Source organism: Podarcis bocagei (genome assembly GCF_964188305.1).
Source record: "Podarcis bocagei genome assembly, chromosome: 6".
Lineage (NCBI taxonomy): Eukaryota > Metazoa > Chordata > Lepidosauria > Squamata > Lacertidae > Podarcis > Podarcis bocagei.
In genome coordinates this window covers 64,995,262-65,009,899 of record NC_138130.1, presented here as the reverse complement: position 1 = coordinate 65,009,899, position 14,638 = coordinate 64,995,262, and the positions used below count along the sequence as shown (strand labels likewise).

Here is a 14,638-nt window from a genome sequence, read left to right as displayed (position 1 = left end):
TTTGATGATAAATACATACAAACAGTAAAAAGAGCATGTTGCACTAAGATCTGTCAAGGACACATTAACAATAAGCTTTGGGGGGAATTGTCTCAAAATGATTATTTTGCTCCTTTGTTATATAGAAGTTATAATTCAGCCAAGTAGTATACGCTGCAATTTCAAAATTAGCACATCAAAATCTGATTTATTTTTAGTTGGACAATGTTAATTGTGCATAACGCTTTGATTGAAATAAAGAGTTTAAAGACAATCAACACAAAATGCACTGTGCCCTTCAATAGCTACGCTAGGCTTGCCCACTTACTTCATTGCCCACTTACATTGGGAATAGTAAACCTGAGACGCTATTCCTAATTTTCTGTGCCAATATAAAATGCCTGCATTGCTGCTCCTACCTCCTGCTTTGTTCCTTTAACACTGACACAATAGAGGGTATGCTATTGTAAGGATTTATTTGCTAGTACAGCAAATCTTGGATCTGTGCAGCAACATTCAGTGATGTCTGAAAAGCCAATTTTTACTGAATGGAAAAAGCTTGGTTATTTCAGAGCTGGGATATGCATGTGGCCCTCCTGTATTAGTTGAACACAGGTGTCATGTTTTCCGGTAGACTGATCAAATGACATACCTTATACACGGTATAAAAATTAAAAGGAAACATTCTTGATTAGCTTGTATGAATTAGCTAAGGAAATGGTCTTGGCCTAGATAGCAAGCAGCTTTATCTTACACAATATTCTGATTATCAGGTGAACAAGGGAACACACTTCAGTAGGTGCTTATTGCAAATTACATGAACAGTTCTAATAATGCCGGTTATGATTAAAAGACAGTGGAAAGATGTTGCAGAAAAATGAGAATATAGCAATGACCATATTGTATTTTTTGCACTTTTTTAAAACAAAAAAACCATAATCAAAAAACCAATGTGTGCTAGGACTGGATATATGTGGATAAGATAGGGCAGCCATATGTATATATGCCCAGCCCATTCATATATTTCTGCGTTACTTTTAAATACTTATTTACTGAAAAGCATTTCTAAACCATTTAATATTTAAAAATCTCTAAGCAGTAAAGAAATATCGATATAAAACCAACAGCAGTATCATAAAGAAAAACCTGATACCCAACTTAAAATCAACAGTGAAATGGCATTATAAAAAAACAGAACAAAGGAAGGAACTAAGTAATAGCAGTGTTCCATTTTATGGGTTAGGGGAAGCCTGGACAAAAGGTATATCTTTATAGCATGTCTGAAGGAACTGATGCATAACACTTCACATATGGCAGAGGGAAGGACATTCTACAATTCAGGGACAAGGGTGGAAAATGCCCTTTTTCATGTCACCACTCTGTGAGATTGTGTAGCGTGCAATGACAGCTTGAGTAGAATGTCCCCAGATTATCTAAGGGATTTTGCAGGTATATACGGGGGCAAGTGATCTTTAAGATGGCCTGGTCCCACATAGTTCAAGGCTTTATATATTAGTAACAAGACCCAGAACATGGACTAGTAAATGACTGACAAGCAGGGCAGTTTCCTCAGCACAGGTGTAATATCTGCTCACCCAGGGGCTCCACTAACAACCTGGCTGCATTGTTCTACACCAACTGTGGCTTCCATTCCAGTCTCAAGGAAAGTCCCATGTTGAGCTAATTTCAGTAGTCAATTAGGAGGTGGCCAACACATGAATCACAGTGGTCAGACTATCCAATAAAAGGACATAGATGGCATACCAGCCTAAGTTGATAACTGGTGCTTGTTTCACACAGAGGCATACCTGATCCTTCAGAGGGAGAGCTACTCCCTTTAGAACTGAGAAAGTCCCCAACGCCTGGGAACTGTTCACCAATAGAGTCTCTGTCTTACTGGGATTCAATTTCAGTTTGTTGGCCCTCATCCAAGCATTGGTTCAAAACAGTCAGCCTTTCCCGATTCAGATGTTAACATGCCCCAACTCTCTTAATGGCGTGACATGAGGCAAAGGAGGACATGGGGGAAAGACGCGTAGCCTTCCTCCCTTGCCTTGCCATATCGCGCAGTGCTCAGTTCTTTGAAGCACTTTTGAAGAAAAGAAAGGCAACAGATTCCATTAAGGAAAGAGGATGGGGAAAGGGAGAGGGCTTATTCCAATCACCTGCTTGCTTTTCTTGTAATAAGTAGGCCCAACCTGCCCTGCTTTGATGTATAAATAGATGGTGGCTGCCTCGTTGTACCTATTTCCTCCCTAAAACATCCAGGGAGAAAAATCCCCAAAATGCACATGCCCATTTTGCACCACACTCCCCCGCCCCCAGGCTTAAAAATGACTGGTAGGATGTCAGAATTTAATGGTCAGTATCTTTCCTGTCTTGAGGGTTGAAAAAAAAAATACATTTTTGAGACCCAGCAGTTCACAACTGTCTATCTTATCTGCTTGTCTGCCTATTTATATAGAATTTTTATCTTACAAACCCATTAAATTAAGGTACAGTGGGGGTCTATTGCATGACACAGAATCCCAACTGCCTGATTCCGAGTCAGACAGACACCCTGTGTGACCTTGGGCAGATTGCTAGATGTTATTTTGCCACAGTTAATCCAGCTGTAAAATTGGGTAAAAACCAGGACCTCACTAAAAAAACACAAAAAACAAAACAAAAACTTGATGCTGTAACATCAGAGCTGAGTTTTCCTGGGGTCTAGAAGAGTTTCTTAAATAAAAAAAAAGTGTTGCAGGGTAAAACTAATCACTAGGAAATATTGCTACAAAAGGTGACTGCACTGTGATTAAATCTAGCCTACCTTTATGTCTTGCCAGATATCGACCAAGCAGAATTATAGAACATAGTGTGACAAAAACAACTACAGCAACTATCCCTCCTATAACAGCGTGGTCCGTTGCGTCCTTTTCAGCCATAGCATTGGGGTCTAGGGGAAAAAAATGACAGTATAACATATTATTCTGATATGCTGAAAAATGAAAATATCCAGATGATAAGGTATAAAACAATTGTCTTCCCCCACCCACAAAAAAGTCATTTTAGAAATATTTACAAGAGTTATTTCAGTCCATTCCCTACTAGCTTATCAGTGATACAGCACTGCTTGTATTCCCAGAGACTTAAAGCCCTGAGGACGTCACAGTATGAAAGGGAGAGGGAATCCTAAGCAGACAGTACTAATAGGAAAGATTTCTGGTTTTGTCCTCATCACTTTTCAACTGAAAATCTGGCCATAGCTATTTATAGACGGAAAAACAAGGAATCAAGAATTGGGGAACAGATAGAATCAGCAGAATGGTGTCTGCATAATACATAATTTATAGAGCTGAATCTCAGTGGGAATCCTTTATATATTCTCCTTTTGTCATCCGTATCCTTTTGCAGTAGAGAAAGAGAGAGGGAGGGAGAAAGTGTGGCTGAGCACATTCTGCAGGCGAAGCTGAGTCTGCATGAATTTGGTCAGATAAACGTAAATGTATCTTTGAGGAACTTCGTTCATTCTCAAGTGTTAGTTCGTGAATTCAAAGCAGCTATCTGATTAATGCTGAAGTGAGTAAATTCAAATCGTTTTTAACTTTATATATGTATTAGCCCCTATTGTGTTAAGGTTCTGTGTTCCAAACATTAGGAACACCAAAGGATTTAAACTTGTCATTTAGTACACTGCTCGTTTATTTTTAGGGGCCTCATCAGAAAGGCAGCCAGGGAAAATAGCATCACCTAGGGGAGTAATTCCTCAGAAGTTCTGATCGATTAAGTGGTACAGTAACCTCCCGGGTATCGGTTAAAGTAAGTGAAAGAAGGAGATATAGAAAATGATTTGGTCTTAAAGATAAGGCTAGAATAATTTAATTTTACATTAAGAATGCCTCAACTACCAATGAACAGCAGCTCTGCCAAGATCACTATTAGTAGGCTCACAATGTATTAACAGGTTCACATGCAGTGATATATGGACAGTTCCCTTTCAGGAGGTATCTTTTGCAATTCATTTGAAAACATACAGTGAGAAAAAAGGGGGAGGGAGAAGCTTTTGAAAAATAACTCTTGTGATTTTGGGGGGAGTGGGGATGGAGGGTAGAAAGCCCAAACTAAAGGTGGGGAAAATACCATCTCTGAAATGGTGCTCTCCTAACAGGCATGTCCATAGCAGATAAGGTGTCAGAAAATGACCTTCAATCCTAATAGCAGTAGTTGCACAGCTGCTTACCAAGTAAGAAATTTATCAAGTAATAATTTGGCAATCTCTGTAATGCATACATTCAGCTTTCCTATTTTATCTTTCCACTTGCATCACTTTGCCACCATGCCTTCAAACCATCTAGAACTATCCATTTTACACAAAGGATCTATGAAATATTGACCCATTTAACTGCAATCCCAAGCATGCTTCAAAAAGGGCCCACTGTGTTCAGTGGGATATGCTCCCATGTAAACTATGCATAGATTTGTAATGAGAGTACAGCTGCAGATTTTTTAACATATATATATGCACACTGCAAAGGAACACTGAAATGCTTCATACGACAAGGCTGTGAAACATATTTAATTGTTAAGTATCCCATGAATTGATTTGAGCTTGTGAGCAGGCACGCTTATAATCACAGCCTTAATAAATAAAATCTTTTGAACTTTGCTTTCTTTGAAAATTTAGTATAATATAGTAGCATAGTAGCATTTAGCATAGTATTAAAGTCTTTGGGAGGATTTCTCAGGGGCAGGCAGGCAGAGAGGGAGGCCCAAGGCCTGAGAAGGAGGTCAGTCCATGCACCAACTCATGGTAGCTAATGTCAGACAGGGCTAAAAAGATTCCACGGTAGATCAGGAAAGGCATTGGATCCATTGGAACCAAAAGCCTCCCATATTCCTGGAACTGAAAAGCAATGGAAATAAGAAATGTTTTTAAAAGATGAATAAGGGTCTTTCTCTCCAGCTCTCTTAAGATTGTTCTATAAAGGATTGTTTTTACTGTTATTTTTAAAGAGACTTGTACAATTTATATCAGAGCCTTATAAGAGATTCTTTATATAAGAAGTTAGATATAATAGTAAACCTAATAATAATAATAATAATAATAATAATAATAATAATAATAATAATAATAAAAATAAAAAATTACTTATCCCCCACCCATCTGGCAGGGCCTCCCAGGGCGACTCCCAGAAGAATATTAAAAACATGATAAAACACCAGACATTAAAAACTTCCCTAACAGGGCTGCCTTCAGAAGCAATTATGCCAGTTTCTTGATATGGATACCATGAGAAACAGGAGGTTAACAGCTTAAAAGCACAGAAACACAAAACTGTAGAAGTGATAGGAACTCCAAGGGTCATCTGGCATAACCCCCTGCAATACAGGAACCACAGCTAAAGAATCCCTGACAGATGAATGTCCAAGCTCTGTTTAAAAACCTCCAATGAAGGAAATTCCACCACCTCCTGAGGAAATCCGTTCCACAGTCAAACAGCTCAAAGTTCTTCCTAATGTTTAGCAGCAATCTCCTTTCTTGTACCTTGAATCCATTGGATCAGGTCCTACCCTCTAGCACAACAGAAAACAAGCTTGCTCCATCTCCCATGTAACAATATTTTAGATGCCTATCATAACATCTCAGAACATCTTCTCCAGGCTGAATCTACAAAACTCCTTCCACCCTTCCTTATAATAAATGGTTTCCAGATCCTTGATCATCTTAATCATCCTCCTCTGCACACGTTCCAGCTTGTCAACACCCTTCTTAAATTGTGTTGCCCAGGACTGGACACAGTGTTCCAGATGTGGTCTGAATAAGGCAGAATAGAGTGGTACTATTACTGCCTTTGACTGAGACACTATACTGCTGTTGATCCAGTCTAAAATTTCATTAGCTTTTTTTGCTGCTGCATCACACTGTTAAGTTTGTGGTCCACCAAGACCCCTAGATCCTTTTCACACGTACTGCTGTCAGGCCAGGTGTCCCCCATTCCAACATCGTATTTGTGCATCCGTTTGTTCCTACCTAACTGTAGTACCTTTCATTTGTCCCTATTGAAATTCTTTTGGTCAGTTTCAGTCTAGTTCTCCCACCTATTAAAATCATATTGAATCCCGATTCCATCTTCTGAGGTATTAGCTACTGCTCCCAGATGGTATCATCTGAAACTTTGATGAGCACCCCCTCAATTTCTTCATCTAAGTCATTTATAAATATGATGAACAACACCAGGCCAGAATCCTACAACATCCCACTTGTCGCTTCTTTCTAGGATAATGAGTAACCATTGGTAAGAACTCTTTGGCTTTGGTCAGTCAACCAGATCTACCAACAGTAACATCATCTTGCCAGCTCCTCCACAAGAAAATCTTGGGGGAATTTGTTGAAAGTCTTACTGAAGTCAGTTCCATGAGGAAAGGAGGCAAAGGAAAGGAAAAAAGGAAAAAGGAGTGTGGCCACACAGCTTGTTCACAGTCTTGTTTATCAGACCATTTTTAAAATCTGAATCAGAGCAACAAATGTATCAAATGCAGTCCCCTTAATCCACTTGAGTTATAGATAGTAATTTACCTGGAATCACTTTGAATTTTAGTTAAAAAGTTGACACAATACTGCTCAAAAGATGAGATATGTAGAGAAGGGAAGGAAGAGGTGGACACCTGACCTTTGTAGTTCTTCTTTCAACAACAGATCTTTTACAGCTTTCTGTCAGATCTGACACTAGGGTATTGAGGGAGTAGAAGGAGCCTTCTCTATAGCACACAGACCCAATTCCCTCATTTCCATCACGTGTTGCTTTGAATTCCAGGTGTTAAAAACAATTATCTTTATTCCCTTCAAAATACCTATTAGCTGAGGCTTAAGCCACAGTAAAGTAAAAGAGGGAGTAATAATAATAATAATAATAAAAATACTAAAAATAATAACAATAATAAATAAATACTTTTTTATTTAAACCCTGCCCTCCCCGGCCAGAACCGGACTCAGGGCGGCTAACACCAATAAAATTACAATAAAATGTAATAAAAAAGAAAGAACAGTTAATTAAAATACGGGTTAAAATATGGGTTAAAATACAATTTAAAATGCAGCCTTATTTTAGTAGTAGCCCATAAATCAAAACCATAAGGGGAGGGAAACATAAGGGTGAGACTGAATCGAAACCAAAGGCCAGGCGGAACAGCTCCGTCTTGCAGACCCTGCGGAAAGCTGTCAAATCCCTCACGCCCTGGTCTCTTGTGACAGAGCGTTCCACCAAGTCAGGGCTAGAACTGAAAAGGCCCTGGCCCTAGTTGAGACCAATCTAACCTCCTTGCGGCTCAGGACCTACAAAGTGTTATTTGTGGACCTTAAGGTCCTCTGTGGGGCATACCAGGGGAGGCGGTCCCGTAGGTACGAGGGTCCTAGGCCGTATAAGGCTTTTAAAGGTCAAAACCAGCACCTTAAACCTGACCCTGTCCTCCACCGGGAGCCAGTGCAGCTGGTAAAGCACTGGATGAATGTGGTCACGCAGCAAGAACCCCGTAAGGAGTCTCGCCACAGCATTCTACACCTGCTGGAGTTTCTGGGTGAGCTTCAAGGGCAGCCCCGCGTAGAGCGAGTTACAATAATCATGCCTGTAGGTGACTGTCGCATGGATCACTGTGGCCAGATCAGGGCCATAAAGATAGCACTGACTGTTAACATATAACAGATAGCACTGACTTTCATGCACTCTGAAGAGTCTCCATTTGTTTGTTTTGGCTTGACTGGTGCCTTTCTTACTCTTCTGTTCTCCTTTACTCAGTCCCCAATCCACATCAACAGATATTAGGCATTTTCATCAGCAAGAGTAGCAGAAGTGAGATTCTGTTTTCCCACACAAAGATACCTAAGTGAGGTATCACCATATCTGAACCATGTGCCTGAGAACCAAGCACAGAGCTCCAGGAAACAATTGCAAGTGCTACCAACTGCTCCCCCGTCCACCCTGGCCAATAGGGAGCAGGCAATGGAGAGTAATTTCCTGTTTACTTCTCAGAAGCAGCATGGTTCCTGCTTCTCCTTGCACACCAGGGAAAGAATTAGCAGATAGGCTTTCCTGTTGAAAAGTAACCCAGCAAAGCTCTCTCTCTCACTGTCTATCTCTCCAGACACAAACCTTTCCCTTAGGCAGTTTGTTCTTTTCACCCCTGACAAACATTAGATGTTCAAGGGTAGAGATACCAGAAATTCAACATGACCAAAATACACAAGTACACATTTGTATTTTGGATACATGACAAAACAAAATGCAGAGCTTAAAAATTCGAGATTCCAACTGTACAGCTATTTAGGACGTTTTCATTAAGACAAATAACCTATCAGAAATGTGAACCAGTGATCGGGTTTATTAAGGTTTCGCAATCTCAAGGTGAAAACCATATTTACATAAAATACGACAAAACAGGAAGCTATGCCTAGTGTGAAAATATTAACAGAAAAGAAAGACATATATATGTAGAGCTATGCACTATCGTGCAGCACTTACTAACACACACATAATCCCTTGAGTGAACTACAGTGCTGAATTTACTTCCTCTATTATCTTACATAATTACCATTTCTGGCTAAATGCTTCAGGGAAAGTTGCTAAAAATGAAGAGTTTCTCCTCTCAAAACTAGATTACTACCTGGTGGGGGAAAAGCAGGAAAGAATGTGTATTGAGCTAAAAACAAAAATAAAGACTAGCATTTGGGGAGAACTCAAAAGGGAGTAGAAATGTTTGCCCACTTAAAGGAGGCATGGACAGAAAAAAGACTGTACCCCCATTGCCAAGGCACTGAGGACATGATCCCACTCCACCTCAGACTGGTCACAATCAGCACTGCATTGCAAGGGACTCTTTTTCGAACTGTTTGTTCTGTGCATTCATGTGCATATGTGCAACAACAAATCGTTTTTAAAAATAATGCCCTTTCTAATGCAGCATTCATTTCTTTCACACTAAATTGTGGGGCTGAAATGGCAGTGTCTTCATTGCCTTGGCAACAGGAATATGTTCCCTCTTTTCTCCCATTCCCATTCAAAGTGAGGGCAACAGGAGGCCTTCACTTATCCTTAGTGCTGTCAGCCCAGTTTGTGTGGACAACGTCATGTTCTTATGAAAAAGAATCCCTCTACTGCTTATTTATTGGTTATGGGTGGATGTCTCACACATTAGGTTCCCCCTATACCCTGGTATTACTTATTGTTTATTTTTCCTAATCTTTTGTTATTGAGGCCACCACATGTCTCAGTACAATTTGTATTCTACCTTAGTTTATCCACCAGAAGCTCTGGAGAAGCACAGGACAAAACAGCATGGAGACTAAAATATTAAGTAATAATGGCCCGTCTAGTTCAGCATCCTGTTCTCACAGCAGCCAACCAATTGCCTATGGGAAGTCCATGCGCAGAGCAAGTGCAAGAGCCCTCTCCCCTCCTGTGGTCTCCAGCAACAGTCATGCAGAAGCATTGATGCCTCTGGCCATGGAAGTAGAGCACACTCAACATGTCTATGAGCCATTGATAATGAGAAAGGCAAAAGTAAAAAATAAGAGTAAATTATAATTTATTTAAAATAGCTACTAATCAGACAATGATGTTTGTATGTATAGTAACTTAATAAACTAGATGGTTAACTTCATTTTGTTATAATTGCTTTATATAAGAATTATCTCACTGTATCATTGAATTATTTAGCAAATACAGTGTAGAGTTTCTGTCACCTTAAGGGGAGAGTTATACAAGCTTCAGTTCTGTTCATAATCAGACCTGAAGCTGATTCCCTATCCCACTCCTCCTTAGTTAACACTCATCAACTAGGCACTGAGGACTGTACAGTGCTACCTCAGATTAAGAACAGTACTGTTTACGAACAATTCAGTTTACGAACTCCGCAAAACCGGAAGTAGTTTCTCGGTTTGCGAACTTTACCTCAGTCTAAGAACGGAATCCAAATGGTGGAAGGGCGGTGGGAGGCCTCATTAGGGAAAATGTGCTTTGGTTTAAGAATGGTTTTGGTTTAAGAATGGACTTCTGGAACGGATTAAGTTCGTAAACCGAGGTACCACTGTACTTGTCGTCTTTAACCAAGTCCACACTTAATGAAGTGTTTCTGCTACAGTCTTCACCCTGATCCAGCAACCTCTGTTCTTAGCATTCCCACAGCCTCTTAAGACACAAACTCTTCTCTGCAAACGTTGCCAGTTGTATCCAGTGATTTTAGCTCTTTGGTTTTCTCGGGCCTCTGAAGTTTCTGTAAAAGCCCCTTCCTGAGTCCTTGGATGTCCTTTATATGACACCAGCTCTTACACCAACAATCTCTTTCGGCAGTTTTCTTTTCTGTCATCCTTGGCCAGAGCTCAACCTTCTGTTTTCTATAGCAAGGGCTCCCTTAGCTAATCATTTCAATTTGGGTGCAGGTTTGCTCCCCCACTGGCCTATAACAACAATCCAGTAGGATAATGCAGAAGTGCCTGACCAATTAGAACTCACCAGTTTTTGATCCATTTTGTATGTATATGCAGAAGACACTACTTTCTCAGATTTATCCTTAGTTTGATACATGGTAAACTACAGCCAAACTGTAACTCAGGTCCCCTGCTGCCCCCTTCCTGAAACACTATATCCACAGCTCCCAGTTACAATGGCTTGCAGACAGTTAATTCAGCTATAGTCAAATTCCAGTATACATTAAACAAAAACAAAAACCTGCAGGGCTGAGGGGAACATATTAATTGCCTTGGCAACAGGGATATTTTCTCTCTCTCTCGCCTCCCTTTCAGAGTGAGGACAATAAGAGGCCTCCATTTGCCCTTATTGATATTGCCCAGTAAATTCTGATTGGAAAAAAGGAATGGATGTGGCACCAGAATATATATGATACACTACTGGGAGGGAGAACTCTCAGGGTGGGCAAAGAGATGTTCCTTCTAATACCATAAAACTGAATGCTAAATAATGGCCCATGGCTGTTATGTGAAATGGTTCAAAACAGCAACATGCTGCAGGTAGTCCAAAGAAAGAGACGTGACTTGTGTTTGTGTTTGTGTGTGTGTGTGTGTACACAAACTTGTGTGCATGTACCTTATGACCTGGACACACCATTAACAGGACTCAAAAAAGTATGGGGGGAAAGTGTGAAAAGTGAATCTGATTAGAATGATCTCAGATTGTTTAAAACATGTACTGGAAGCATCTGAATGCCACCAGAACAGTGATTTCCCATTGATTTCAAAATATGTTACTGTATCTTCTTCTTAGTCCCCTTGAAATGTTAATGGTTTGGGTTCTAGTGAGTTAAAATGGAAGGCTGGGTAATGGAAAAATCCAGCTTCTCTCTTGAAAATGCTTTAAGGCTTTTCCTAGGAAAGCAGTAATGTAAAAAAGGACTTTGGGAAGGGCCCTGAAAGACTAGACTGTATTCTTAATTAAGCTTCTGACTATCCCTGATTTTTATATACTTTAAAGAATATACCAATGGGGATGGGTGAGTAAAGCAACTTAGAGGCTAATCCTTCCTGTGTAATGGAAACAAGAACAGAATGCTAAAGGTCATTCTCAAGCACATTTAAATATATATTCTCTTCTGCCTGCCTTATCTATTGCTGAATAATTTCTCTTATTAAAAAGGTTGTTGATACACAGTGCCATTGTTCTTTGATTCATGCATAGAAGAAAATGGAAGATTCCCCATGATAATTTAAATATCAGAACACAGTCTTCATCACCTTTCAATCAAGCTGTGGATAAATGCTGTATATTGACTGCCGGTTTATGTTTTGAGCATTGTGGGGGGTTTTGTGTGTGACCTCTGTTGCTTATAGTTCAACGGTCAGCAGTTCAAGGCTTTGTGCTATGACTATTTTGCAGGCTGGTTTAGCAGTAGCTGCTTGTTGACAGGCTATGAAGAGTAGGAGAGACCCCATTGGTGTGTTTTTGTTAAAAAAATTTTTTGAATCATTATTATATCCATAGCTTTAAGAGAGAAAACGAGAGACCTGGTGGAGGGAGTTATACAAATTACTATTCTAACTCCTTTGCTCTACCTATTCCCTTCCCTCACTTCCAGTGTCACAGAAATACATTTTAAAAGAGTCTCTAAAACTTCAACTATCTCATGATCCCTCCCCCATTAACTCCAAATCTGAGCACAGACTAGAGCATTTCTATGTTACGATACAAGCTGTCATTATCAAGATACAATTTCAGATACTAACAAATCTATTTTAATATTTTAATGTGGTCAACTAATTGCCAGAGATTATTTAAATGAAAAAAAGTTTCTGTAAACTAAAAAAAATATTTTATTCTATTGATTACGACATTAATTATAAGCGCAATATTACATTCTGTGTTATTTTTTGTAATCATCAGTGCACTTGTGCACTCACAAATCATAATGATGATCTTCTGATTCTTATTGTGAGCTGCAATACCAATTAATCATGAAAGTTATGATGCCTTTCTGATATGGGGAGTTACATAAACAAGGGTATCATGATACCTATAGCAGAGTGATGACATAAAGGGTAAAGGTAAAGGGACCCCTGACCATTAGGTTCAGTCGTGACCGACTCTGGGGTTGCGGTGCTCATCTCGCTTTATTGGCCGAGGGAGCTTCCGGGTCATGTGGCCAGCATGACTAAGCCACTTCTGGCGAACCAGAGCAGCGCACGGAAATGCCGTTTGCCTTCCCGCCGGAGTGGTACCTATTTATCTACTTGCACTTTGACATGCTTTCGAACTGCTAGGTGGGCAGGAGCTGGGACTGAGCAACAGGAGCTCGCCCCGTCACGGGGATTCGAACCGCCGACCTTCTGATTAGCAAGTCCTAGGCTCTGTGGATTAACCCACAGCGCCACCCGCGTCTCGAGTGATGACATAAGCTGAAGTAAATAGAGAAAAAGCAAACTGATCCTGAACGTGTGAACCATGCAGTAAAATTTCGTTTCCTCTGGTGACAGAGAGAACCTGAGAGGCCATAAAACACTGGACCTCACTGTGGGCAGAGAGAGAGGTCTATGTTTGGAGGCCTATATGTGTGGCAGCAGAAAGTGCCACTGTAGACCCACTAGTGGCTCTCTGTGGTGGGATCATGAATGAGCATTCAGGGGGTGTTGTTGTTGGAAGCCATTGGTCCATAGGATCTGAAGATGGCTCATTCCCAGTCACACTTACCAATGTGCTGAAAAATTATACCAGCCCTGGGGCTGGCATACCTCCCCTCTCTTCAGATTGAAGTCAATGGGAAGGAAAAAATAAAAATAAAACTGGTGTGGGTGGGGTGCAATTAACATGTGCTAATAGGGTTGTGGGGACGCGGGTAGTGCTGTGGGTGTTTCCGTGCGCTGCTCTGGTTTGGCAGAAGCAGCTTAGTCATGCTGGCCACATGGCCCGGAAGCTGTACGCCGGCTCCCTCGGCCAGTAAAGAGAGATGAGCGGCGCAACCCCAGAGTTGGCCACGACTGGACCTAATGGTCAGGGGTCCCTTTACCTTAATAGGGTTGTGGATGGCGTGGTGCTTACAACTGCAAATTTCCCCTGCCCAGGAAGGTAAAATTAATCTGCTGGCTTCAATCCTTTACTCATTTGCCTGGGATTAAGCTCCATTTAACTCCAAAAACAGTATGGGGAAAAGAATGGAAATTACAGTTGCCATTCTTCATGCTTATCAGAATTTATAGGTATAGATATTTCAGTACGTTTCCGAGCACAATTCAAAGTGTTGCTGCTGACCGTTAAAGCCCTAAACAGCCTTGGTCCAGTATATCTGAAGGAGCGTCTCCACCCCCATCGTTCTACCCGGATACTGAGGTCCAGCACCGAGGGCCTTCTGGTGGTTCCCTCACTGCGAAAAGCCAAGTTACAAGGAACCAGGCAGAGGGCCTTCTCGGTAGTGGCGCCTTCCCTGTGGAACACCCTCCCACCATATGTCAAAGAGGACAACAACTACCAGGCTTTTAGAAGACATCTGAAGGCAGCCCTGTTTAGGGAAGCTTTTAATGTTTGATGTATTTTAATATTCTTCTGGAAGCTGCCCAGAGTGGCTGGGGAAGCCCAGCCAGATGGGTGGGGTATAAATAATAAATTATTATTATTATTATTATTATTATTATTATTATTATTATTAAGCTGGTACAGAGCACCTGTAACTTCTAGTGGGGCAAAAAATCCCAAATGGAGAGGAAAAGATAAATTATTTGACACAGCACTTACTTTATACAGTGGTACCTCGGGTTACAGACGCTTCAGGTTACAAACGCTTCAGGTTTCAGACTCCGCTAACCCAGAAATAGTACCTCAGGTTAAGAACTTTGCTTCAGGATGAGAACAGAAATTGTGCTCCAGCAGCGCGGCAGCAGCAGGAGGCCCCATTAGCTAAAGTGGTGCTTCAGGTTAAGAACAGTTTCAGGTTAAGAACGGACCTCCGGAACGAATTAAGTTCTTAACCCGAGGTACCACTGTATATCTAAAGTGAAAACAACCAGTAGTGTCATCATTTAATTAAAGCATATTTGAAAGTATTTTATGTTTTTAACGAAATTCCCTTCTGGGAACCATAAAGCCTTGTTTTCTTCTTTCTCATTCTTTCTAATTGCCTAAAAGTAAAATACTACTCAATATGCACTCTTAATCGTTTTTCTTGGGGTTATATGAGCCTGCCA

The 14,638-nt window shown here is 40.7% G+C and overlaps 1 protein-coding gene across 4 annotated transcripts in view; it reads right to left on the bottom strand.

Moving 5' to 3' along the window:
• CADM2 (cell adhesion molecule 2) overlaps positions 1–14,638 on the bottom strand; it is a 368,300-nt gene that overhangs the window by 2,353 nt on the left and 351,309 nt on the right. For all 4 annotated transcript variants that reach the window (XM_081199662.1, XM_081199664.1, XM_081199665.1 and 1 more), the window contains one exon: positions 2,792–2,917. In XM_081199662.1, the coding sequence (XP_081055788.1) occupies positions 2,792–2,917 (126 nt within the window). The remainder of the gene's footprint in view (positions 1–2,791; positions 2,918–14,638) is intronic.